Source organism: Callithrix jacchus, chromosome 5, assembly GCF_049354715.1.
Source record: "Callithrix jacchus isolate 240 chromosome 5, calJac240_pri, whole genome shotgun sequence".
Classification (NCBI taxonomy): domain Eukaryota; kingdom Metazoa; phylum Chordata; class Mammalia; order Primates; family Cebidae; genus Callithrix; species Callithrix jacchus.
In genome coordinates, this window is record NC_133506.1 from 5,450,313 (window position 1) to 5,475,230 (window position 24,918).

The window sequence follows — 24,918 nt, forward strand, 5'->3', positions numbered from 1 at the left end:
CTTATTTAGTAAAAGAGGAAAAGTCATTCTAGAAAAGAGGCTCTCAACTGGGGGTGATCCTCCCAACCCCTACCCAAGGACATCTGGCCATGTCTGAAGACATTTTTGGTTGACATGACTCAGGGCGGTTGCTACTGGCATTTAGTAGGTAGAGACCGGGTGGTCCCGAACATCCACAGTGCGCCGGACAACCCTGCCCCCACCCTCCATCTCTCTGCCCAGAGAGTTATCTGGCCACATCCATAGCATCAAGATTAAGAAACCCTGTTCTAGAGAGAAATCGGAAAAAGGCAGGTGACATGGCCTCTGTGGCCATTACAGTGGGTCCTATCTAGTTCTCAATCTTGGGCAAGCTCAGGACACAAACCAAAGCCAACCGACCAAGATCACCCGCCACGTGCCCTGATGGGGGTATCGTAACTCTAGAAGCACTCACCGGGTTTTGATGGTAGGGCTATAGAGGGAACGTTTGGTAGAGGGACTGTTTCAGGTCCACTGATTTCCAGCAAATTTTTGTCTAGTTCCTCCTGTTCTAGTTCTTCTAATTCCGCCATGAGCTCATCCTGGTAAAAGGAAACACAATGTGAGTGCCCTCCCTGGGAATCCCAGACCCCATGGTCACGCCCCCTGCCTAATTAATGCTCAGCAGAGACACACACCCCTCTGAGAAGGTCTGCAGGGAGGTGAACTCCAGGTTCCACACCCTGTGATTCAAATATCCTAAAGCAGCTTCTGTTGGGGAACATGTCACTGCTGTGCATCACTGATGTACACCTCTGGCACCCTGCACTAGACTGTGAGCATCTGGGACCGGGGATGGTATCTTTGCCTTCCTGCGTCTTTGGCTCAGAGCTGGACACAAGAGTGAATGCTCAGGAATGCTTGCTGATTAGAAATGAACTCGATTTATCCATCAAACTCCAGTCTGAAAACATAAAAACCCTGGTGTTGAGAGCCAAAGGTAAGACCTGCAGGCTGTTTTCTCAGCTATATAGCAGGGGTCAGAAAGCACAAAGAAAGGTCCAGCAGAGAGGAGCAGAGCTTCAGGAGACTCAAATCTAGCACATAGTGAAGTACCTTCAACAGGGGCTGGTACTGTATTTTAAAAACCTAAGAGACTCAAGGCCCCAAATTGCGACAGCAGAAAGTGGTAGGTCCCGAGATCCAGACAGATCCCTCGGGTTAGGGGTAAGTGCTCCCTCCTCGGCTTTACCTTTCCCTCATGCTGAAGCTGTCTGAGGGCAAATCCTGTGAACTTCTCCAGGGCCTGGTCATCTCTGCTGCCCAGCTCTGTGCCAGGGCCTGCCCTGGAAAGGTACAGGCTAGCTACTTGTTGAAATCAGTTAGTGACCTGAAGCCTGCTGAAGGGTCCTGATGAATATTCCTTTACTCTACATAAGCTTCTACCCCCAAAAGGGAAAGTGTCCCTTACAATGCAGAATCCAGACAGGATTAACACCATGCCCTGTCTCTGTCCAAGTCCAAATGTTGCCTGCCTGAGAGTCTTCAAAGCACACCAAGGGGCAGCCTACAGGGGGTTGTTTGTGAAGCTTATGGAATCCGTACAAACCACTCACCTCGTCAAACTCTTCTCCAAACCCTACAGGTTTTGAAATTGCTGTTGAAATCTCCTCCGCAAGTTCTTGCTGGTCAGCAATGTCCTGCATTAACTCATCAACTTTATCGATGTCCCTTCAAATGAAATGGACAGGTATCATGTCAATTTATTAGGCTGTGCAAAGAGGTCCTGCAAGGCAAGGCAGGAGCAAAAACTGGGCCCCACACCATCAACTTCCCAGCCACACCCTGCAATTACTCCCTCTGAGGAGTTACTTAGCATTATTGCTTTCCTTCTCCCCTTTAAAACAGAGAATCACAGACTCAAGGGGATGGGAATGTCCTTAAGACACCACCCAGGACCAACATCCTAAGGAAATAAGGCCTAGCAAAGTCAGGTGGCACTCTCAAGGTCCTATGTCCGAATTAGTAAACATGTCAGTTAAGATCAGAGGACTTTAACTCCTAGGCCAACAGCTCTTTTTCAAGCCCAAGAGTAACTCCATACAGGGGGAAGTAAAAGCCAATCACAGAAGACAGCCATGCCGCCTGACAGGCCTTCCATCTACTCAGTCCACCTACGGATCCTCTAGGGCCCCAAAGGAAAGGCAAATATGCAGAATTTTCTTCTATACACTGTCAATCATAAAACCTATAATTATTCAAGACAATATATATACATATACATCAACATTTGCACAGTATTTTATGAGCTCCCTGCTAGGTTTCTAGGAGAACACAGAAATGAGGCATATATATTGTCCTCAATCAAGCACCTCGCTCCCGTGAACATCCACCTCAGACAAAACCTCACTTATTTGAAGGCTACTTCTCCTGCAACCTCATTTTTCTAGAGCAAGATCATCACACTTTTTCTGCAAAGGGCCAGACAGTGAATACTTTAGAATTTATGGCCATACAGTCTCTGCTGCAAATACTCAACCCTGCTACATAGCACAAAAGCTGCCACAGACAGTGTAAATTAAGGGACATGATTGTATTTCGCTAAAACTTTTAAGGCCAGACATGGTGACTCACACCTGTAATCCCAAAACCTTGAGAGGCCAGGGAAGGAGGATCACTTGAGGCCAGGAGTTTGAGACCAGCCTGGGCAACATAGTGAGACCCCATCCCTACAGAAAATTTTAAAAATTACCCAGGCATAATGTCACACACCTGTAGTCCTAGCTACTCAGGAGGCTGAAGTGGGAGGATTGCTTGAGCTCAGGACTTTGAGGGTGCAGTGAGCTAGGATTGGGCCACAGCACTCCAGCCCAGACAAACACAGCAGGACCCTGCCTCAAATAATCATAAAACTTTATTTACAAAACAGATGGCAAGCCCGTAAGCTGCATTTCCATGCTTTCCCTACCCACTGGACAGCACAGCTGAGTACCCAAAAGGAAGCAGAAAAGCCTCCTAGCACCCCCACATATATGCTGCCAAATCTAAGCACTAAAACAAATGCAGATTTTTTTTTTAAATTGAGATGGAGTCTTGCTCTGTAACCCAGGCTGGAGTGCAGTGGCACAATCTCAGCTCACTGCAACTTCTGCCTCCTGGGTTCAAATTATTCTCCTGCCTCAGCCTCCAGTAGCTGGGATTACAGGCACATGCCAAAACATCCGGCTAATTTTTGTATTTTTAGTAGACAGAGGGTTTCAACCATGTTGGTCAGGCTGTTGGTCTCAAACTCCCGACCTCAGGTGATCCACTCGCCTCAGCCTCCTGAAGTGCTGGGATTATAGGCATGAGCCACCACGCCTGGCCCAAATGCAGATTTTATTCATGAGAGCGGTCTTCATTTGGAGCCTCCTTACCTTGGCCTTTAGTTACAATTGTAACAAGCTTGGTTATCTAGTTTCTTAGGCCACTGTCATGAGAGGTAGCCATATAGGGGAAGAAGGACTGCTGAGGGCAAGATTATTGTCAATATGACACGTACAGCTGGGGAGCAAGGGAGAAGGCAGACAACTCCATCAAAAGCAGGCACCGGAACAGAGAGATCTAAAGCTCTCAGATGAACCACACATTTCAGGGCCCCTGACAGCATCAGGGAAAAATCAGGGGCACTGATTCTAATCCCATTTCTATCCAAGCTCCCATGTCACACAGCTTCCCCACCTTCATAACCAGAGGTCTGGAAAAGAGGACCTTCTAAAGAGAACCTTTCCAGCTTGAAACTATGCTCATCACAATAACACTGAATTACTCAGAAAATATTTTTGCAACCCATGAGATCTGCTTCCAAAGGCACATCATCCATTTTAGGAGTTCCAAAAAAGAATGAGAATTAAAACCAGCTCGGGTGCTCGAATAGGTAAGTCAAGGGATCCGTGTGCCCAAGGCCACGGCCTGAGTGCCCCGTGGCGCAGGGGTGGGTGGACACGTACATGTTGTCGTGGGCCGCCTTCATGGCCTTGGCGGCATAGCCCATGTTCTTGAGCACCTCGGTGTTGGTGTTGGCGTTCTCCAGGGCCTCCCGCTGGAACTCAATGGTTGATAATGTGCCGTCGATCTGTGCCAGCTGCTTCTCATACCTTTTCTTACGCTTCAGTGCCTGGAGGGCCGCTGCATGGGGGAGAAAACAGGGTTTCAGAGAGCCCAGGCACAGGGTGAGTCCTAGTGTTCACTGAGTCTTCTCCCCAGCTCTACTGGAAGCACCTCTATTGTTGCTTCCACTATAGCAGAGGGTTCATAAATTCTACACAGAGAGCACATTCAATTTTCTACAAAAACAAAATTCACATACCTCAAAACATGGCCAGTAAACAAGCACACAAGCCAAATTCAACCCTCCAGTAACCATGCGCACACACAAATCAAAGCAGGGACAGCCACTCGAGGAAGAAGACCCTCTGGGGTCAAACCCCAGCTCACAGGCTCAGATGAGCTACTTAGCTTCACAGATGGGGTCAGTGTGAGCAGCAAATGACATCATGTATGTAAACACCTGGCACATTAATCAGTGTATATACCCCTCAAAAAAAGCAGCTCCCATTATTATAAAGCAACTTGAAAGTGCCATTTTATGCCAACTACATTACAGAAATAATAAATATAATGACCATACCAAATACTAGACCAGTTTGGATTAAAAATGCTATTTCACTCATAGCCAACAACTCTGTAAACTGTTACAATGCTTCCGAAAAGTAACATGGCAACACAGCAACAATCATCCTGATGTTCTTAACCTCTGACCCAGTGGTTTCCTTCTGGAAATGTATTCACAAGCAAAAAGCCCCATGCCTGAAGATGGCTACAACAGCATTCTCCATCATCGAAAGCACAACGAAACTACAAAGAGACACAACCCCCTGCCACGGCCAAACCTAGAGTGTGCCCATTTGGTCAAGTCAGTGGCATCATCTGCCTTAGCCTCCTAGCCCGCAGAGACCGTATGTAAAGATCATCTCCTGGGAAGGTCCAGTAATCAGGCAAGCAATTTGACCAAGGTGAACGTGTAGCAGAACTGGGACCAAAACCACATCTCCCAACTTGAAACCCAGATTTCCTTCCCCTCATGGTCTCAGTTCCACTCTTCACACTGAAAAGTATCTTTAGCATATACCTTAGATGATGTTGGGGCTCAGAACACACTACCCCAAAATATGACCGTAGGAAATGAGAATGTACCACCACCAAACCCCAGAATATACTTCTCTGGCATATTTTGAGCTGGTTATTCTGGGAAACTGGTAGCTCAATAAGCTGTCCTTTCGTTTAAAAAAAAAAAAAAAAAAAAAGTACATCTAGGAAGGAAAGCTACATTACTAAAATTATCCGTCAGGAAGAGGGCTGCTCCAGACAACTGTTACTACCTAAGAGACCTTTTATCTGCGTAACACAACCTTTATTCACCATACAGCAATTCTTCCCCTCACCCTCCCGTAACTTGTGTCCCCACCCCCAGCCCAAGCCCCTATTCTTTTCAGTAACTCAGGATGCTATATAAGCTTCAAGCATCTGACTCTTCCTCAAGTCTCATATTTTGTGTGATTTCCACATGTACATATGCAACTAAATATGGTTTTTCTCTTGTTAATCTGTCTTACACCAATTTAGTTGGTAGCCCAGCCAAAGAGCCTAGAAGAGAAGCTATTTTTTGCTCCCCTGCAATGGGCATCAAAAACCAGGAAGGAGGCTTAGCACAGACTCTGTCAGAAGAAATGGCTGAGCTGGACTGGGCTGGGTCAGGAGTACGAGCCTCACACACATGCACCCAGCACACACAGTCTCCCATGTCCTGGAGTTTTGGACCACGGCCAGCTCCTGCAGACTGGAGGTCACAAGCACTCCCCCATGGGGCTGTGGTTTCTCCATATGTCACATGAATAGGTCCCATGGTCTTTCTACTCACACCCCCTGCTGGCATGGAATTCTGTCCTAAGGACCATTTGCCAAGGGAAAATGGCTTGGCCTGCGTATAGCAGTCCACAGTTCCTCTAAAAGCAGCAGAAAAATTCTCCCAGCCAGTCTTTCCAACGAATGCTGACCAAAATACATACACACACACATGAAGAGAAATCATAAAACATCTGAACAACAACGAAATGTGCCTCATTAAAATGTGAAAATCCACTTAATCCGTTATTTCCCTTGATTCTGATATAGGCCGGAATGGCCCCTGACTTCAAGAAACTCATCCTGCAGTCACACCATGGGATCCTCAAGACCCTTCACTCTCACCTTCTGGTAGCACTAAGTCATGCTCACCTCATAAAGGCCTCATAACAGCGACCCTTTAAGGTTGGAATGACCACCCCTTTTAGTGGATGAGAAAACTGAGGTTCAGAGATGTCATGTGACTTAGCTCAGGTAACTGGCAGAGAGGGGACTTAAACCAGGCACGGAACCCCAAAGTCCATGCCCTGCCATTATGTTATGCCTCCCACTTAATGAAAAAGGAAGGATACTGCCCTGGAGGGATCATCCAATCCTGCAGGGAGTGACAGGGGGACGATGGGAACACAGAAGAGGGGATGAAATCCATCTGTTCCTTTGCTGAAAAGTTCCCAGTAGTTCTGTTTGCCACATGGTTTAATATGGCCTGCCAAGTCCTGCAGAGGCAAGGCGTTAGAAGTCTCTCCACAAGTCCAAGTCCTGGGAGGCCTAGCACAAGGTCTACAGAACCGCCTTTGCCATCAGTAATGTCAGAGGGAAGAGGTCCTGGGGAAGTCTTGTGAGTGCCCCAGGGCGTGCGGCTACTGGCCTGCTTCCCATGATTTCCTTGGTGCTGTGCTGCTTTCCCACAAAAGCCACACCCTAGACATACTCGAATCACCAAGTGAATCCTTCTAAGATCAAGTGCCAATGTCCCATAGGTACCCCTTTCCCAAGTCCCCTCCAGCCAGCTCCACCACCCACAGCCCTGCCCACCATTCAAGATTCACCAAGGCCTTCCAGGCCGGCATGGTGGCTCATGCCTGTAATCCCAGCACTTTGGGAGGCCAAGGTGGGTGGATCACCTGAGGTCAGGCATTAGAGACCAGCCTGGTCAACATGGTGAAACCCCATCTCTACTAAAAATACAAAAATTAGCCAGGCGTGGTGGTGCATACTTGTAGTCCCAGCTACTCAGGAGGCTGAGGCAGGAGAATTGCTTGAGCCCAGGAGGTGGAGGTTGCACTGAGCCAAGATCATGCCACTGCAGTCCAGCCTGGGCAACAAAGCAAGACTCCATCTCAAGGCAAAAAAAAAAAAAAAAAGATGCACCAAGACCTTCCAAGAGCCTGCTGTGTGATGGTGAAAAAGCAACAGGCAGTCCCATCTGCCTCCTATTTCATTTAATTATCCAGAGATCCCAAATGAACAAGGAGACTGGGGATCCGAAAGGTGATACAGCTCACCCAAGTCATCCTGCAGCCAAGTGAGGAGGGGAGTGGTCTGTGTGACTTCCAGCCCCATGCTCTTCCTCACGGGCTCAGAATGACAGCAAGTGACTCTGAGACAGTTCTTAAGAGCAAACACTCTGACAGAGCTGCCTTGTTTTTCAGTGTCCTGAGTGTAGCAGGAGCTTGATAAAATGCTTATGAAACTGGTTTTATACAGCTACATACTTATATTTAAAACCAAAGTTATTTCCCTATTAACATCATAGATTTAGAACTGCTTTTTCTCCAATACATTTTCCATTGGGAGTGACTCCTTGTATGCTAATCCTAACTTCCTCTGACCTCCACCCCCACTTCTAAAATCCCCCAAGCAAGATATGATCTGGAAGCAAATACCCAAATATACCAGGGAGGAAAGCAAGAGCCCATCCCCACCCCGAATGAAATAATGCTGATATTATTCATCTTTGCAGATCAGCAATCCAGCACAATTAATGATACGCAGTAAGTGCTTAGTATCTACTAAATTGAACCTCCAATTCATTTGTTTTACAAGGTTTTCATATATTGTATCCAGGGTTCTTCACGGGGACGCACCCACATTTTATCTCCTGGGCACCTCTGACCCAGAGAATTGATATCTTACTGAAACACAGGCTAGAACAATCACCTGGCAGCATTCCTGCTGGCCCATAAAACAGGGCGTTGCCGCAAGCACCTGGCTGGGAGGTGTGCCCTCTCATACTGGGGATAGGTCCTGAGCAAACAGTATGAGGGACAGTCCCAGGGAATCCCCCCAGGACTCCCCTGCCTGCCTGCAGGGTTCACACAGCTTCTTCCCCTCCTTGCAGTGAACTCTCCACGACTGTTGATTTTTTTTTTAATCTAGATCTATCTGCTGTGTATGTTTCTCAACTAGTTGAGAACTCCAAAGAGAAAGGCTACATGATTAATTTTCCCTACAGAAACTACTGAACAGGCTTCATGAGTAAAGTAACCTTAAAAATAGACATGGGGTCAGCATCTGTGCTGCAAAAGCAGATGTAGACAAATATTCACAGCACTTGAACCATCTCCTGTATCTCACAAATGTGTGGCACCAGTGGTGAGGTATATATACCAGGGCAAACTAAAGGCTCAGAGGTACTGGAGTGCTTCCGCAAGTAAAATGCCATTCTTCCTGAATACTACTACACTTAGTAAGACTTCCTCCAGCCCAGGCTTGTTTCTGATCCCAGAAATTTGCTTCTATTTGTAACCAACTCAATGTTTTCATAAATATTAAACATATATTGGTTCTTAATGTCTTGCCTTCTCCAGATTCCTGATGGTTAGATTACAAAACAAGTACTGGGTTAAAGAGAAGCTGTTAATCTAAATCGAATATTCAAAAAAGAGGTGTCTAAAGAAATCCCTTTTTGCCAGAGAACCCCCAGTGTCATTTGTAAACACAATGACTTTAACAACTGAAATCTAACCCAGGCCAATAGACGTTTAAGAGGTTGCTTTTAGATGGAAAAAAAAAAGTCCGTGGAATCTCCATATTTAATTATGCCTTTGCCGGTTCCAAGAGAGTAATTACAGCAGCAATTACAGAATCTAATAACCAGCTTTATTGGCTCTGAAAGCTGAAGCAAAAACAACTCCAACCATGTTGAAATAAACATTGGTCTCCAGACAGTTGCTTCATTAGACCCTCCCAACAGCTATTTGGAGGAAAGATACAGAACAGATACCCTAAGCAGCAGAGACCAGTCAAAAAGACATTCACCCAGGATGGAAACCCTTTCTGCAAGGCAACGGTTAGTGATTACAGAAACCATTTTTAGAGAACACATCAGTTCGATACAACTAGACAGGAGGTTCCTTTCTCCTAGGCAAACACAAATTATCTGAAGAGCTGCTGAGGAGGGCAAGTCTGCCTGTCCCAGATCTGGGGGTGTTCAGTATACTGATAAATAGCCCAGGGCATCTCAATAGATGCCAAGAAGTCATAACTATACACTCATGAGAAATTCAGGAATGGAGGGAAGGACGGCCCAATAATACTCTCACTAAATGAATGGCGGTGTCCACAGTCCTTTCGAATACCCGTGAGTCTACATTTGAAGTCATCTAACAGAAGGTACAGGGCTGGGAGGGAACAGGGGTGCTGCTTTCCCACTCTCAGCATGAACGACAAAGCAAATGAACACACTCCTGAGGACACTTACACACAAATGCAACACCAGGACTCCAGCCTAAGTGAGTGTTCTGAAGAACCCTCAGCAGCCTGGTCCCAGCAGGGCTACTGGCGGGCAGGGAGCCAAGCAAGGCTGAGGGAGCCCTACTTGCCTGCCTTCAGCAATCACTCAGATAGATCCTCCTGGCTCATTCTGCTGGTGAATAAACTCAGATATTCAGGCTGCACTCAGCCAAGAGAACCATGCCTGGCCCTCAAGCCACTGGTTGCTTTGCCGGACGAAGAGAGTGATGGGGGTGTCATCTGTCATCTGCCCTGTATGTACGGGCAAGAAAAGACCCAAAGTCGAGTCCACAGCCACACCACCCTGAACTTAGCCAGTGTTGTCTGATCTTGGAAGACCCCAAGTCAAAACAACAGTTAGTCACCAATGTCAAAGAAACCCATCCTCCTGTAAAGATGGTTATTAGAGACCATTTTTGTACCACAGAGCATTAGAGATCCCACCAAACTTTGACAAAATAAGAGCTATAATCATGCCATCAAGAATAGAGAGGGCTTGAGGAACTCTTAGAGATAATGAAGACTAGCCCCTCATTAGATAACTGAGAAACATGATGTCCAGAATAGGCAGCACTGCTTGCCAGGACCCCACAGTGAGTCAGAGGAAGAACTAGGACTAGAACCCAGGTCTCTAGCCCAGGACTCTTTCCACCACCTCAAGTCTGTTGTCTCCAAATTTAGTTGCTACAAATAAACCAGCAGTTCCCCGTGCCATAAGGAAAACAGTCTACCTAATGTTCTTTCATCTGGTTTCCAAACCCTGCCCTTGACAAACTCCATTTTAAAGCTCATGCTGATATATGAAAGAACCAAAAAGCTACCTGGTTTACTCCCTAGGTCCCCAAATAGAAGGGGAAAAAAAATAATGGGAAAGAGGTGCTAATCGGGCTGGTTCAAGAGTCCCTTCCCCTAATGAGTGCTGTTGATACACCTGCAGTTTCGGAAAGCAGGGCAGGGCTAGGCTCTCATTTCTCTACCCTGTGTGAGGATGGCTGGGACAGCATGGGCACACAGAAAGTTATTAGAAACCAAAAGGCACTTTGGAAGCCCAGACAGAGGCTGTTTTCTGTCCATCGCTGCTCAGACAGTGTCTCAGGCTCACCTGCAGGACGAGAGCCTCATCCTGCAAAAGCTTTGGTACACTGTCCCTGACACTGCTGTATTTATTCACATACAGCTGGAGAGTTGAGGCAAGAGGTGCAGACAGTTGTTTCAGAGCAGCCTCCTTCTCTGTGATGTATCTCCCTATTCCTCTAATTTGCTCTCTGTGGCCTGGAGCTAATGCACTCCATTTAGAGATGGCAAAATAAGTACTTGTGTATGACCAGGAAATCAGTCTGAAACCCTGCTGACTTCATGAGCAAACACACAGAGAGCCCAGTACTCCAATGCAACGGAAAATTCTAGACAGAAAGAAAGCCCCTTATCTGTTTGAAAGGGACAAAGATGGGCCAGGCACAGTGGCTCACGAGGTTAAGAGATTGAAACCATCCTGGTCAACATGGTGAAACCCCGTCTCTACAAAAAATACAAAAATTAGCTGGGCATGGTGGCACACACCTGTAGTCCCAGCTACTCGGGATGCTGAGGCAAGAGAATTGCTTGAACCCAGGAGGTGGAGGTTGCAGTGAGCCGAGATCGTGCCACTGCACTCTAGCCTGGGTAACAAGAGTGAAACTCCGTCTCAAAAAAAGAAAGAAAGGGGCCGGGCACAGTGGCTCAAGCCTGTAATCCCAGCACTCTGGGAGGCCGAGGCAGGTGGATCACGAGGTCAAGAGATCAAGACCATCCTGGTCAATATGGTGAAACCCCTTCTCTACTAAAAAATACAAAAATTAGCTGGACATGGTGGCGTGTGCCTGTAATCCCAGCTACTCAGGAGGCTGAGGCAGGAGAATTCCCTGAACCCAGGAGGCGGAGGTTTCAGTGAGCCGAGATCGCGCCATTGCACTCCAGCCTGGGTAACAAGAGTGAAACTCCGTCTCAAAAAAAAAAAAAAAAAAAGAAAAAGAAAGAAAGGGACAAAGATGAAAGAAATAAGCTCCACAACTAACAACCTAACAGAATATCAAACTGCTCTAAATCATTTAAAGAGTACATACAGGGGGCCGCGGTGGCTCCGGCCAGTTGTCCTGGCGCTTGAAGAGGCGAGGCCATGAGTTCAAGGCCAACCTGAGCAACATCACAAGCTCTCATTGATTAACAAAAAAATAAATAAAGAGTACATACAAAGTGTATTCTGTAAAAAGCAAGGTAAAACACACTCTGCGGTCAAACAAGCTTAGGAAATGCTGGGTCACATCAAGTTACAATGGTCATTTAGGGAGTGCAGTTGTCCAGCTTTGATTTTCAGCTCCACCATCAAGTAGATTAGTGAATCTCACTAATAAGCTTCACGATAGTAACACATACCTCATAGGGTTATCGTGAAGATTAAAATGAGGTACATATGTAAAGCACTGCCACAGGGCCTGACATGTAAATGTCGGTCACTGGAATTATTTACTGCAGGACTTCCCAGATCCTATTTTAATAGGAAGAAACACCAACACCCAACTGGCTCACCAAAAAAAAAAAAGAAAGAAAAAAGGGACCGAGGGAGAAGAAAAACCAAAAAGACTCAGAAAGCAAGCAGCAGATTATTCCAGACTGGGTCAGCAGGCATGGCCCAGGCCATAAGGAAGAAGAGAAATGGCCACAGGAGTCAGGGTCACTACAGGGAACAGTGCAAGGCCCATCTGGGTTGCCTTCTTCCTGCTCCCCAAAGGGCAGCTGATCAGGAAGAGAAGGGGTTTCACTTTCCAGACCCAGCAGGCACCTCCAGAGTAGCTTTCGGTGATCAAGATAACTCAGGGCCAGGATAGGGAAACCAGGATCCTGGGAAGGAAAGTGACCTCCCCCTGGTTAGTGAGGGCCATAGTCATTCAGGCTGTGACCTGGAATCCAAGGCCAAAGTTCTTTCCTGAATATCAGCCAGGCTGCAGAATTTCATTTAAACAGCTATCAGGCTAAAACTGAGCACCCATACAGCCCATAGATATGCCTTCATTTGTCCCATGTCTTAGTTAAGTCGTGTCTTAATATGTAAATTTGAGTATTACATATTTCACATAAAAATCCAGACTCTTCACTTCCTTTTGTAAAGATGAAGTGTCGGGCAACACTGAGCCCACACTGCCACCTAGCAACGATCCACTAGCGCAGAGCAGCAGCCATCCCTTTTGGAAGGGGCACACACTTTCCAGTTCATCTCAGAGCCCACCACTGCCCACCATCTTCTACCTGGACACATTACTCATTTACATGTCCTGACCAGTCCCTGTAACACCTGACATTAATCTCACATCTGTGGAAACTGCTAGGAGTTATCTGATATAATCCCTTGCCTTCAGGCAGTTAAGATTATGTTCAAGTTAAAGATAGGCAACTGAAGCCAGGCAAGGTAATCCCAGCACTTTGGGAGGCTGAGGCAGGTGGATCACAAGGACAGGATATCGAGACCATCCTGGCTAACACGGTGAAACACCCTCTCTACTAAAAATACAAAAAAATAGCTGCGCATGGTGGCATGCGCCTGTAGTCCCAGCTACTTGGGAGGCTGAGGCAGGAGAATCGCTTGAACCCAGGAGGTGGAGGTTGCAGTGAGCCGAGAGCGCGCCACTGCACTCCAGCCTGGGTGACAGAGCGAGACTCCATCTCAAAAAGGAAAAAAATAGGCAACTAAAGTCATAAAGGTTTCACAAGTGCTCAAAATAACAAAGTCAGAGGTACTAAACGAGGAGGAATCCAAGCCAGTTGCCCCAAGCAGGAGAGACTTGTATCTAGACACAACCTGCAACACAGGTCCTATGATCCCGAATCTGGCTTCTAGTTCCAAGTCTGCCATGACTGAAGTATGTCACTGAGCAAGTCCCCTCCCTTCTTAGGGCCTCAGACTCCTCGTCAAGGACACAAGAAGGGTGGATGCTCTCTCTAGGTGCTCTCTCTAGGTCTTCCTCCAGCTCTAACAATAGGTGAACCCATATCATTCTGAGATTTCCAGTAACAGGACTGAAACAAACATAAAAGGCTCTTTCTGGTTGATCCTGTGTAATCCAGAAAATGTAATTAACATCCATATCCTCCATTTCCTTACTACTTCACATAATCAAGTTTTGCCTTCCCAATGAAATAAGCAGTCTTTCTTATTTTAACTGGCTTCACAAACTGAGTTAAAGATCAGAGACTCCCTTTCACCTCTGAATTAAGCTGATTCAACTAGGCAGAGAAGTCAGCACTCAGATCCAACGTGAGCCACAAATGTCACTCAGGAAGCAAAGGTAACGGCAGTTAGAATCCAAACACAGCCACCTTCACCCTCCATCTCCTTACAGGTTCTGGCACTGATTCTCTCCTCTCTCTGAAATTCCTCTCTCCTGTCAGCCCTGGGGGATCCCCTAGCCTGGTTCCCTTGCCCCAGAGGCCATTCCTTCTTGAGTTTTCTTTTTTTTCCCCCCTAGATCCTTCCCTCTTCTCAATTCTTAATTGTTGAAGCTCAAATCTTAAAAAATCTTGATCCTGGCTTCTGTTTTTTTGTTTGTTTGTTCTATTTGTGACACAGGGTCTCGCTCTGTTGCCCAGGCTGGAGGGCAATGGCATGATCTCGGTGCACTGTAACCTCTATCTCCCAGGCTCAAGTTATCCTCCCACCTCAGCCTCCCAAACAGCTATGACTATGTGTTTGTGTCACCACACCTGGCTAATTTTTTTGTATTTTTTGTGTAGAGACGGGGTTTTGCCATATAGCCCAGGCTGGTCTCCAACTCCTGAGCTTAAGCAATCTACCCACCTTGGCCTCCTAAAGTGCTGGGATAACAGGGATGAGGCATTGTGCCTGGTCAGCTCTTCCTTTCTCACATGAACTAACATCTGTTCTGAGCCTTGTATTTTATTCTTGTATTTAATCCTGACAATAAGGAATTCATCTTACTAGCCGATTTTACAGATGAAGAGATTTGAGGCCTGGAGAGATTATCTATCTCAAGCTTATGAATAACCAACCAGCAGAGTCAGAATTCAAATCCAGAGCCTTCCTTCTACTTCTAGCCAAGACAGGATGGCAGGGACTGGCTTTACCCCTAGCCCAAGATAAATAAGTTAACAGTTTGTGAGACACTGGACATCAAGCAAAAAAGAACAGTGAAACAGTGATCCTTACGGGCTCGGAAATAAGTTGAACCCTAAGATCACACCCAGTTGATTGCTGACCAAGGTGCGGGAAAGGAAAACCCAGGCAGAGCCCAGGAACTTCCTGAATTAGTAAGATTGAGCTGAGAGTCTGGGGAATCCAATGTAGCTGGAGGTCACAAGAGTACCTGAGGAGAGCGTCACACAGAGAGAGAGAGCCCCAAAGAGCCACGGAGGGTCCTCCTCAGTATTCGGCAGATCACTGATCAGCACGCATGTGTGAAGAAGCTACCTACCAAGGAAAGAACCACTCAAAAGGATGACAGAGAATAATGCTAAGTACTCACATGCGGTCAGTCATAGTGCCTGTTTCTCAGCTAGATTAAAAAGCCTCAAAATACTTCTTGGAGGGCCTTGTCTTCCAGTAGGGATTAACTAGCCCCATACTAGAAAAACACTGCTCTAGGCCTGCCTAATAATTCTTAGACCCAAGGCCCAAAGGCAAACTGTTACCAAAAAAGTGTGCCCCCAAAACTTAAAGAATATTTATAGGAATACAAAAATATCCAGTACCAAACAAGGTAAAATTTAAATTTCACATCCAATCAAAGTCTACGATTTATGCAAAGAAATGCGTAAATAACACCCATAATGCAGAGTAAAATCAACAAATTACAAGTAACCCAAACTAACGCAGAGGTCAAAATTAGCAAAGAGAAGCCGCTGGATCATGGTGGCAGATCCCTCAGGAATGGCTCAATACCATTCTCCAGGAGTGAGTGAGTGTTTTTTAACAACAAAAAAAATGGTATAAAAGTAATAGTGTAGTGTGGGGATTTATATGTAAAACATGATAATTGCACACAGTTTTTATTGAGTTCCCGAAAGAGCTGGCTGTTAAAAAAAGCCTGGCGGCTTCTCTCTCTCTCTCTCTCTCTCTCTCTCTCTCCCTCTCTCTCTCACCATGTGATCTACACACATAAGCTCCCCTTCACCACCATGAGTGAATGCAGCCTGCGTCCTCGCCAGCAGCAGATTCTGGCACCATGCTGCTTGTACAGCCTACAGAACTGTGAGCCGAATAAATCTCTTTTCTTTATACATGACCCAGCCTCTGATATTTCTTTAATAGCAACACAAATGAACGAAGATAATTTATTTAAAAACCTAGTCGAGCTTCTAGAGACTAAAATTATTACATGGATCAACAGCAGACTGGACATTTCATTGACAAAAAGATTTGTAAACTTGAATAGCAATAAAACTATCCAAAATGAAATACAGAGAGAAACAAGAATTTTAAACATCAGCAGAGCATCAGTGAGGTGTGGGATAACTTCAAGTAACCTATATACATGTAACTGGAATCCTCAAAGGAAGAGGATAGGTGAATAAATATTCCAATAAATAATGGCCACAAATTTTCCACTCTGAGGAAAATTACAAACCCACAGATACAAGAAGCTATAGGCTGGGTGCAGTGGCTCACGCCTGTAATCCTAGCACTTTGGGAGGCTAAGGCGGGCAAATCACAAGGTCAGGAGATTGAGACCATCCTGGCCAACATGGTGAAATACTGTCTCTACTGAAAATACAAAAATTAGCTGGGTGTGGGGGCTCACGCCTATAGTCCCAGCTACTCAGGAGGCTGAGGCAGAAGAACAGCTTGAACCCAGGAGACGGAGGTTGTAGTGAGCCAAGATCGCGTCACTACACTCCAGCCTGGCAACAGAGCAAGACTCCGTCTCAAAAGCAATAAAAATAACAAAAGAAGTTCAATGACCCTGGAGCATAAGAAACGTGAAGAAGACCACATATACCAAAGCACATCATATTAAAAGTGCTCAAAGCCAGTAATAAAAAGAAAATCATAAGAGCAGCCACTTATCTATCTATCTATATATACACACACACACATTACATACACAGAGATAAAAATAAGAATGACGGATTTCTCATAGAAAACAATGCTAGCAAGAAGACAGTGGAGCAATATTTTTAAGTACCAAAAGGAAACAAACAAACAAAAAAATCCATTAATCTGGAATTCTAAACCCAGAAAAATCTTTCAAAAACAAAGGTAAAATAAAGACTATCAGACACAGAAAAGCTCAAAGAATTCGTCACCAGAAAACCTTCACTACAACATCTTTTTAAAAGTCCTTCAGGCAAAAGGAAAGTGATACCAGATGAAAATACAGATCTATGCAGAGCTATGAGGAGCACCAGAAAGGATAAACGCATGGGTAAATACATAAGCCTTTAAAATGATGTAAATCTTGCCAGGTGCAGTGGTTCATGCCTAGGATCCCAGTACTCTGGGAGGCCAAGGTGGGAGAATACCCTCAGCCCAGGATGTCAAGGCTGCAGTGAGCTATGATTGCACCACTGGACTCCAGCCTAGGTGACAGAGTGAGACCCTGTCTCTAAAAAAATAATAACTAAAATGTAAGTTATTTAAATATCTTTAAACAAAAAAACAGCAATAATGTAGTGTGGGGATTTATATGTAAAACATGATCGTTGCACACAGGCCAGGAAAGGCAAATGAGAGGATACATACATGAGGTGTACTATACATGAAGTAATATTATGTATATCACCTGGGATGAAATTAAATTAGGAATCATATGCCAGGTGCAGTGGTTGACACCTGTAATCCCAGCACTTTGAGAGGCCAAGGCGGGTGGATCCCTTGAGGTCAGGAGTTCGAGACCAGCCTGGTCAACATGATGAAACCTTGTCTCTACTACAAAAATTAGCTGGGTGTGGTGGTGTGTACCTGCTGTCCCAACTAATCAGGAGGCTAAGGCAGGAGAATCACTTGAACCCAGGAGGTGAAGGTTGCAGTGAGCCAAGATCACATCACTACCCCATCTTGGGCAATAGGGTGAGACTCCATCTCAAAAAAACAAAATAAAATAGGAATCACAAACAGAAAATCTCTGTTAAATCCCCAAATTTAGAAACTAAAGAATATATTTCTAAATAAGCCATAAGTCAAAGAAGAAGTGGAATAGGAAATCAAAGTATTTTGAACTGAATGAAAATGAAAACACAACCTATCGAAATATGTGGAATGTCACTAATGTGATACCTTAAGGGAACTAAATGCCTATACTAGAAAAGAATCATCTCAAATGGACCTCAGCCTCCACCTTAACAGGCTAGAAAAAGACCAGCTTGGGACTGAGCAACATGGCAAGACCTTATTTTATTAAAAATTGTTTTCAAAAATTAGCTGGGTGTGGAGGCAGGTACCTATACTGTCCCAGCTACTTAGGAAGCTGAGGCAAGAGGATCACTTGAGCCCAGGAGTTTGAGGCTACAGTGAGCTATGACAGTACTGCTGAACTCCAGCCTAGGTGAGAGAGTGATAACCTGTCCAAAAAAAAAGAACAAATGAAATCCAAAGTAAGCAGAAGAAAGGGAATAAAGATCAAAATGAAAAAATCAGTAAAAGACAAAAGAGAAACAAAAGAGAAAGAAGGTCAATGAAATAAAATTCTGGCTCGTTGAGAAGTTCAACAAAATTGAACGTCTAGCCAGACTGGTAAAAGATTACCAATATCGAGAATGATAGGTGTGGTACCACTACAGACTCCACGGATAGTAAAAGGATGAAAAGGGGATATTTTGAACAACTTCATGCCAACACTAGAAAAGATGAAGCAACTTCATAACAATACTACACAGGATGCAACAACTTAGACAGGCAATTCCTTGAAGAACTCAAATCCATGCTCATTCTACTATCCCAGGAATTACACTTTGCTCATGACACTCTGCTAGGGAACGAGGGACAAAAATTATATAGTCCCAAGGCTGAAGAAGTTCACAGGCCAGCAGATATGGACAATGTAATACAATGACAGGGGTCAGCACAGGATACTCACCTGTGGATGCCCAGAGCGGGGAACCTAACCTTTGGGGTTATGCCTTTTAAAGGATGGCAGGAGACAGCCAGGAGGAATATATCCAAGCAGCAGGAAAAGAAAGGCATGAGAAAATAAGAGAGGGAGCAAGGAAAGATAAAAGCTAAAGAGAGAAACTCACGGACAGACTTGGATGTCTTGTTAAGGAGCTGCTGGAGTCTATCCCAGGGTTAGCTGGAAGCCATTAAAAGATTTAAGGCAGAAGAGGAACGTGATCAGATTTACATTTCAGAAAGATCGCTTTGGCTGCTGTGGGGAGAAGGGACTGGCAACCACTGAATAATCCAGAGGGTGTGGATTTCAAGGGCCTGAACTGAGGCCACAGCAGAGGGGCTGCCCAGGAGAGGATGAACTTGAGAGATACCGAGAGGGAAGACCATGGGCCTGTATCACCTGTTTGAATGTACAAGAGAAGGAAATGGAGACTGAGTCAGGAATTTCCAAGTTCCTGGCTGGAACAAACAGGTGGTGGAGATGCCCTTTCTCAGAGAGACTAGTAACTCGGGGAAGAGAATATGGGGCAGGGAGGAAGAAACTATTCTCCCAGGTCTTTCTGTGGGGTCATGGGCTTCAAAATTCAAGTTAGCATCGGAAGTTTGAATTAACATTCTCTAAATCCATGTGAGGAAGATGGAGTTCAGGGACTTCAGAGTGGGTCAAATCTAAATCATTTCTGGCCGAGTACAGTGGCTCACACCTACAATCCCAGTACTTCGGGAGGTTAAAGCTTGAGGCCAGGAGTTTAAGATCAGCCTAGGTAACAGAGTAAGTAAGATCCTGTCTCTACCCCAAAAAAAAATTTTTTTTAATTAGCCAGGCATAGTGGTGCACACTTTTAGTCCTAGCTATTTGGGAGGCTAACGTGAGAGGACTGCTTGAGCCCAGGAGTTTGAGGTTACAGTGAGCTATGATTGCTCCAATGCACTCCAGCCTGGGCAACAGAACAAAATCCTGTCTCTTTAAAAAAATATATATCTATATCCCAGGAGGCTGAGGCAGAATTGCCTGAACCCAGGAGACGGAGGTTGCGTTGAGCCGAGATCGCGCCACTGCACTCCAGTCTGGGTAACAAGAGCGAAACTCCGACTCAAAAAAATATATATATATATACATATATATGTATACGTATACATATATATAGAGAGAGAGAGAGAGCGAGAGCGAGCGCAAGCGCGAGCGCCAGCCCAGGATTCAACAGAACGAGATCCTGGCTCTTTAAAGGTAAAAGAGCCTTTCAAAGGTAACCTAATTACTACCATTCACACATGGGTGTGTCTCAGGAGAATGTACAGGTATAGTGTATGTTTGTAATTGCAGAGACTGTCTCAGGGCCTTATAATTTGTCATTTCAGGAAGGGCACAGAGTGACTGAGGCAACAAAGGCATTTCTTAAAATTATGTACCATTTACATGACTACCTAATCAAAACAAACAAAAGTAACAGCCCATTTCTTCCCCATCCCCAGACGTGGAAAGGCAGTTATATTTAGAGCAGCAAATCATTTACTAAGAACAACCTAACTATGACTGGCACTGGTGCTTTGGTCTCGTCCTCTCGGTGGAATGAAGGCCCTGATTGAGCTCCTCCTCCAACCCACCAGGTCCCAGGCTGGATGCTTTTAGCCAGGCTTGCTTGCGGTAAGCAGGTTCTTGGCTGGGACAGAGGGGAAACAGCCTGCTTTGGGTTTCCGTTCCCAGGCTGGATGCACTGTTTCTTTTCCGACTGGCTTTTCTTTCTCTGCTTCCAGCTGAATCCATGTCAACAAGGGCCCCCTTCTGCTTGAGCAAGCAAGAGAGCACCCTGGCAACTGAGATGACAACAGAGGTCTGGGGGCTGGGGACGTTTGTGGGGAAGTAGGGAAGGGAGTGAATACCGGCAGAAAAAATACTTCCAATGTGCACACTTGTTAGAAAAGCAAGGCAAGAGGGAAAACCCAACCATCATTTTATGCTTTTGGACTCAAAGAGACATGATCAAGGGGGGTTGCAGACAAATGATCTTCCTTGCCAAAAAGGCAGCAAGGGGCGGGCACAGGAAGCTGATTCTTTTTTGGGAAAAGGTAGTCTTGCCTTGGTCCTTCAACAGTGGGGCACAGGTCAGGCATGGTAGCTCACACCAGTGTGGCATGTATACTTCACCACAATTAAAAAACAAAAACAAACTGGTCCATGGGCTTGCTATCCGGCCTTCCCTGCTCAACACTTTCGATTCAAACCGTGTATGTGAAAATAATAAAATTAAAGAACAAACTCTAAACTGCACAGAATTACCAAACACTGAAACACTGAGAGAAAATAATCTCTGAGGCCAGTCATGGTGGCTCATGCCTATAATCCCAGCACTTTAGGAGGCTGAGGCAGGAATATCACTTGAGGCCAGGAGTTCAAGACCACCAACCTAGGCAACACAGCGAAACCTTATCTCCACAAAAACTTTTAAAAAGTAGCTGAGCAGCCAGGCACGGTGGCTCACGCCTGTAATCCTGGCACTTTGGGAGGCTGAGGAGGGCAGACCACCTGAGGTCAGGGGTTCAAGACCAGCCTGGCCAACATGGTGAAACCCCATCTCTACTGAAAATACAAAAATTAGCCGGGTATGGTGGTGCACACCTGTAATCCCAGCTACTCAGGAGGCTGAGGCAGGAGAATCACTTGAACCCAGGAGGTGGAGACTGCAGTGAGCCGAGATCACACCACTGTACGCCAGCCTGGCGACAGAGCAAGACTCCATCAAAAAAAAAAAAAAAAAAATTAGCTGGGCATGGTGACGTGCATCTGTAGTCTCAGCTACTTGGGAGGCTGAGAGGGGAGGATCCCTTGAGCTGCGGAGGTCCGGTCTGCAAAGAGCCATTTTCATGCCACTGTACTCCAGCCTGAGTGACACAGCGAGACCCTGTCTCAAAAAAATTTAAAAAAACAAACCTGTTCTCTTGAACAATTCACAGTGCTACATTATAATCTGATTGCTTAGAAAATAATGTAAAGAAAGGAATGTCAGAAAGCAGCCTCCCTACCAAGAAAAACAATACCTCAAGGGCCCTAAAGTAGTCAGTTGGAAAACAGAAAGCTGAGTGCCATGGACTGACCTGTATCCCCCCAGAATTCATACATTGAAGTCCTGACCCCAGAGTGGCTGCACTTGGAGATGGGGCCTTTTGGAGGTAATTAAGGCTAAATGATATCACAAGGTGGGTCCCTAATCTGACAGGACTGTTTTAGCCTTAAAGGAAGAAAGATGCCCCCAGTCTCTGTCCACTCCCTGCAATGCACACACACACTTCACGGAAAGGTCATGTGAGGACACAGCAAGAAGGCAGCTGTCTGTAAGCCAGGAAGACAGCTAAATTACCCAGCACCTTGATCATGGACTCTGAATTTCCAGAACCGAGAAAATAAATTTCTCAGTCTATGGTATTTTGTTATGGCAGCTCAAGCTAACTAATATAAGGAAGACAGGCACTATAGATGCCCAAGCCATTTAAAATCCTTCATCCTGGCCACAGTATCCTCCATATCCTCTTCATGCAGGGCTCTTGGGTCCCTCCCCTGAGATGACTGACAGGCTCAGTGTCTCTCCCACCTTGGTGCCTTGTTTTTCCTGGCTCCAAACGCTGGGGGAGCCATCAAATGCTTCTGCCATTCCATTCATCCTCCTCTCCACCACCACCCTGTCCCAGCCAAGCTTCCTTCCACACCCTGCCGAGCACTCCTCCAAAACATCTTCATTCTCTACCACACGTGAGACCTGGTTCTGGTTCCAGCTCTGCTGCCAGTCAATTCTGGTCAAATCAGTCTTGGTTTCCTCACCTGTAAAATGGGAGTGGGGGAATACACCCAGATGATCTCTTAAGTCCCTTATATTTCCAAGACCCAGTAACTCACCAGAACTTGAACAAGGTTCAGCCAGGCAGAGCCATCTGCCCTTCTTTCCTTCCTATCTACTGCTTACACATGTGCCAAGATGTGGCTCTGTAATGCTCAGATGTCCTAGGGTGTTATCGCCTCAGACTGACCCTCTCTTAGGCACTGGTCTCAAACTAACTCTGGAGACTCTCTTTAAAGAAAGGGATCATCGTGTGTCTACTCTGGATACGGCCTCCTCCTTTCCTACCAACCACAGAGCCATATGTGCCTAATCAGCAATTAAAAGAAAATCTAAAACTTACTTCTCATACAGGAAAAGGATCAGGAAAGTCTTTCTGGGGTTTGGTTTCATATAAGAAACTGACATTTTAAATTACTCAACCAAAGAGGGCAAAGAAAGAAATTCAGGCCAAAATTAACTCACAGATTTGTGGCCTTATAGCCTTAAGTCCCAAGACAGAGGGAAGTCAGTTACTTAGAGCCCAGGGGCCAAAGAAAGGGAGGGAGGTGTCTCTTGTTCTTGCCTGAGTTTTCTTCTGCTTTCCAAGGGAAAGGCAAAGCTGAGTGAACACCGCAGATGGGCGTTCTCGGCTGGGCCTGCACCTCTCCAAGCACCCAACATGGTCTGAGAACGCAAAGAACTGGCTGAGAAGGGGCTGAAGTTCATAAACTGGCCCCTTTCCTATGTTTACAAACAGAGAGAAGTGGGGAAAATTCTGTGTCTACATAAATACCACACATCCTCCCCTCTCCCAGCAAGAAGCAGCCTCTCTTCTCCAAGCTTCCTCTCGGCTCTCCTCGCTTTCTCCCTTGGATTCGAGTCATAATCCCTAATGGTCTGTGAGCCCGAGACAGAGGCCAATAATTCTTCATTTCTGTACTCCCAGCAATACCTAGCACCGTGCCCTGCACTACAAGGTGTTTGGGAAACACACTGAATGAGTAACAGGATGATAAACGGCCTCTGAGAGTCTAAAAGGGCCAGAATAAACAAATATTGTTCTCTTCTCAAGTCCTAAACTGCTATAAACCCTCCAGACTGCTGAGTGCTGGAATGTTCTCATATCTTGATCTGTGTGGTAGTTACACAGTGTATACATTTATAAAAATTCACTCAACTGTCACCTAAGACTCATCTGCTTTACTATAAATAAATTATACCTCAACAAAAAAGAAAAAAAAAAAACAAGCAGCACCAAAAACTATTTATATACCAACTTTTTCCTAGGTCTCTTTATAGGCTTCCTAACCCTCCCAAAGTCCTGTAAAATGAGCCAAAAGTAGGAATTCCTCTGATCCCGTGCATGGAGGAAACTCTGATGCAGGGAAAGACAGTGCCTTGTTCAGCCTGGTCACACAGAGGGTCAGAAATGATCCTCCACCAGGGCTATGCCAGCCCGCCTAACCACTGACAGCCAGTTATAACTCAAAAGAAAACAACCCTCTAAAATAGCAACCGTTTGCTCCATCTCTCCTGTCAGCTGGCTTTGGGCATGGCACTTATTTTCCAAACCATTCTGGCAGGGTTGGCTACACTTACCACAGCGTCTGTTTAGAAGCAGGTGAGGCTACAGCAGAATTACTTGGAATGAGGAGATAGGAGCCATGAGTTCCAGTCCCAGCTTTCCCTTCAATGAGCTGTGTTACTTTTAATAGATCACCTAACCTCTCTGGGCCTGTAATTTCCCACTATATGGACAAGATGAGCTCTGAAGTTGTTTGATTTTTCCGGAACTGCTTAGGAGACAGGAATGTACTGTGCAGGTTAATAAAAGGGAGAGAGCTGTTTTAATGTCACTAGTGGAGACTTGAGGTTTTAAAAGGCCTAATTTAGAACCAGGTGGGTAAATGATTACCACATTCCTAAGAGGCTTAGCTGCTCATGATGGAGCCACGACTTATGCTAAGCACACGAGGCCTTTGCAGAAAAGCCCACTGTTCTTTCCGACACTCCCAGGATCATTGATTTTCTCTTCGATTGCCATCCTAAAAAGCAGATTGAATTAAAATGACTCGAGTTAGGCCAGCCGTTAGCAGCTGGTTCCTTTCTTCACTATCCTCACACAGGAGACAAATCCCCTACATCCTGTGGCCCCAAAGGTGGGTCAGTGAGCAAGTCAAGTCCTACCACAAGTCTTACCCCAGTCTGCTTAACTGGTCACTCCTGGGGCTTTGTCCAGTAGGGCTTGGACCTGCTGAGCCTCAACAGAATTTGTGCCTCTGATTTGCCAAAAGGCTGGCAGTAAAGTCAGAGGCAGGCACCAGGAGAGATGCCCTCCAGCGTCTGCGCTGCTGGGCTGGGTGCGGGAACAGG

General features: G+C 45.7%; 1 protein-coding gene across 1 annotated transcript in view; it reads right to left on the reverse strand.

The window, feature by feature from the left end:
- Window positions 1-24,918, reverse strand: part of CHMP4B (charged multivesicular body protein 4B) — a 42,330-nt gene that overhangs the window by 1,676 nt on the left and 15,736 nt on the right. Inside the window, exons 2-4 of the mRNA XM_008995511.5 lie at window positions 3,951-4,128; window positions 1,578-1,692; window positions 437-563 (exon numbers count right to left, since the gene is read on the reverse strand). Of these exons, the coding sequence (XP_008993759.2) occupies window positions 437-563; window positions 1,578-1,692; window positions 3,951-4,128 (420 nt within the window). The remainder of the gene's footprint in view (window positions 1-436; window positions 564-1,577; window positions 1,693-3,950; window positions 4,129-24,918) is intronic.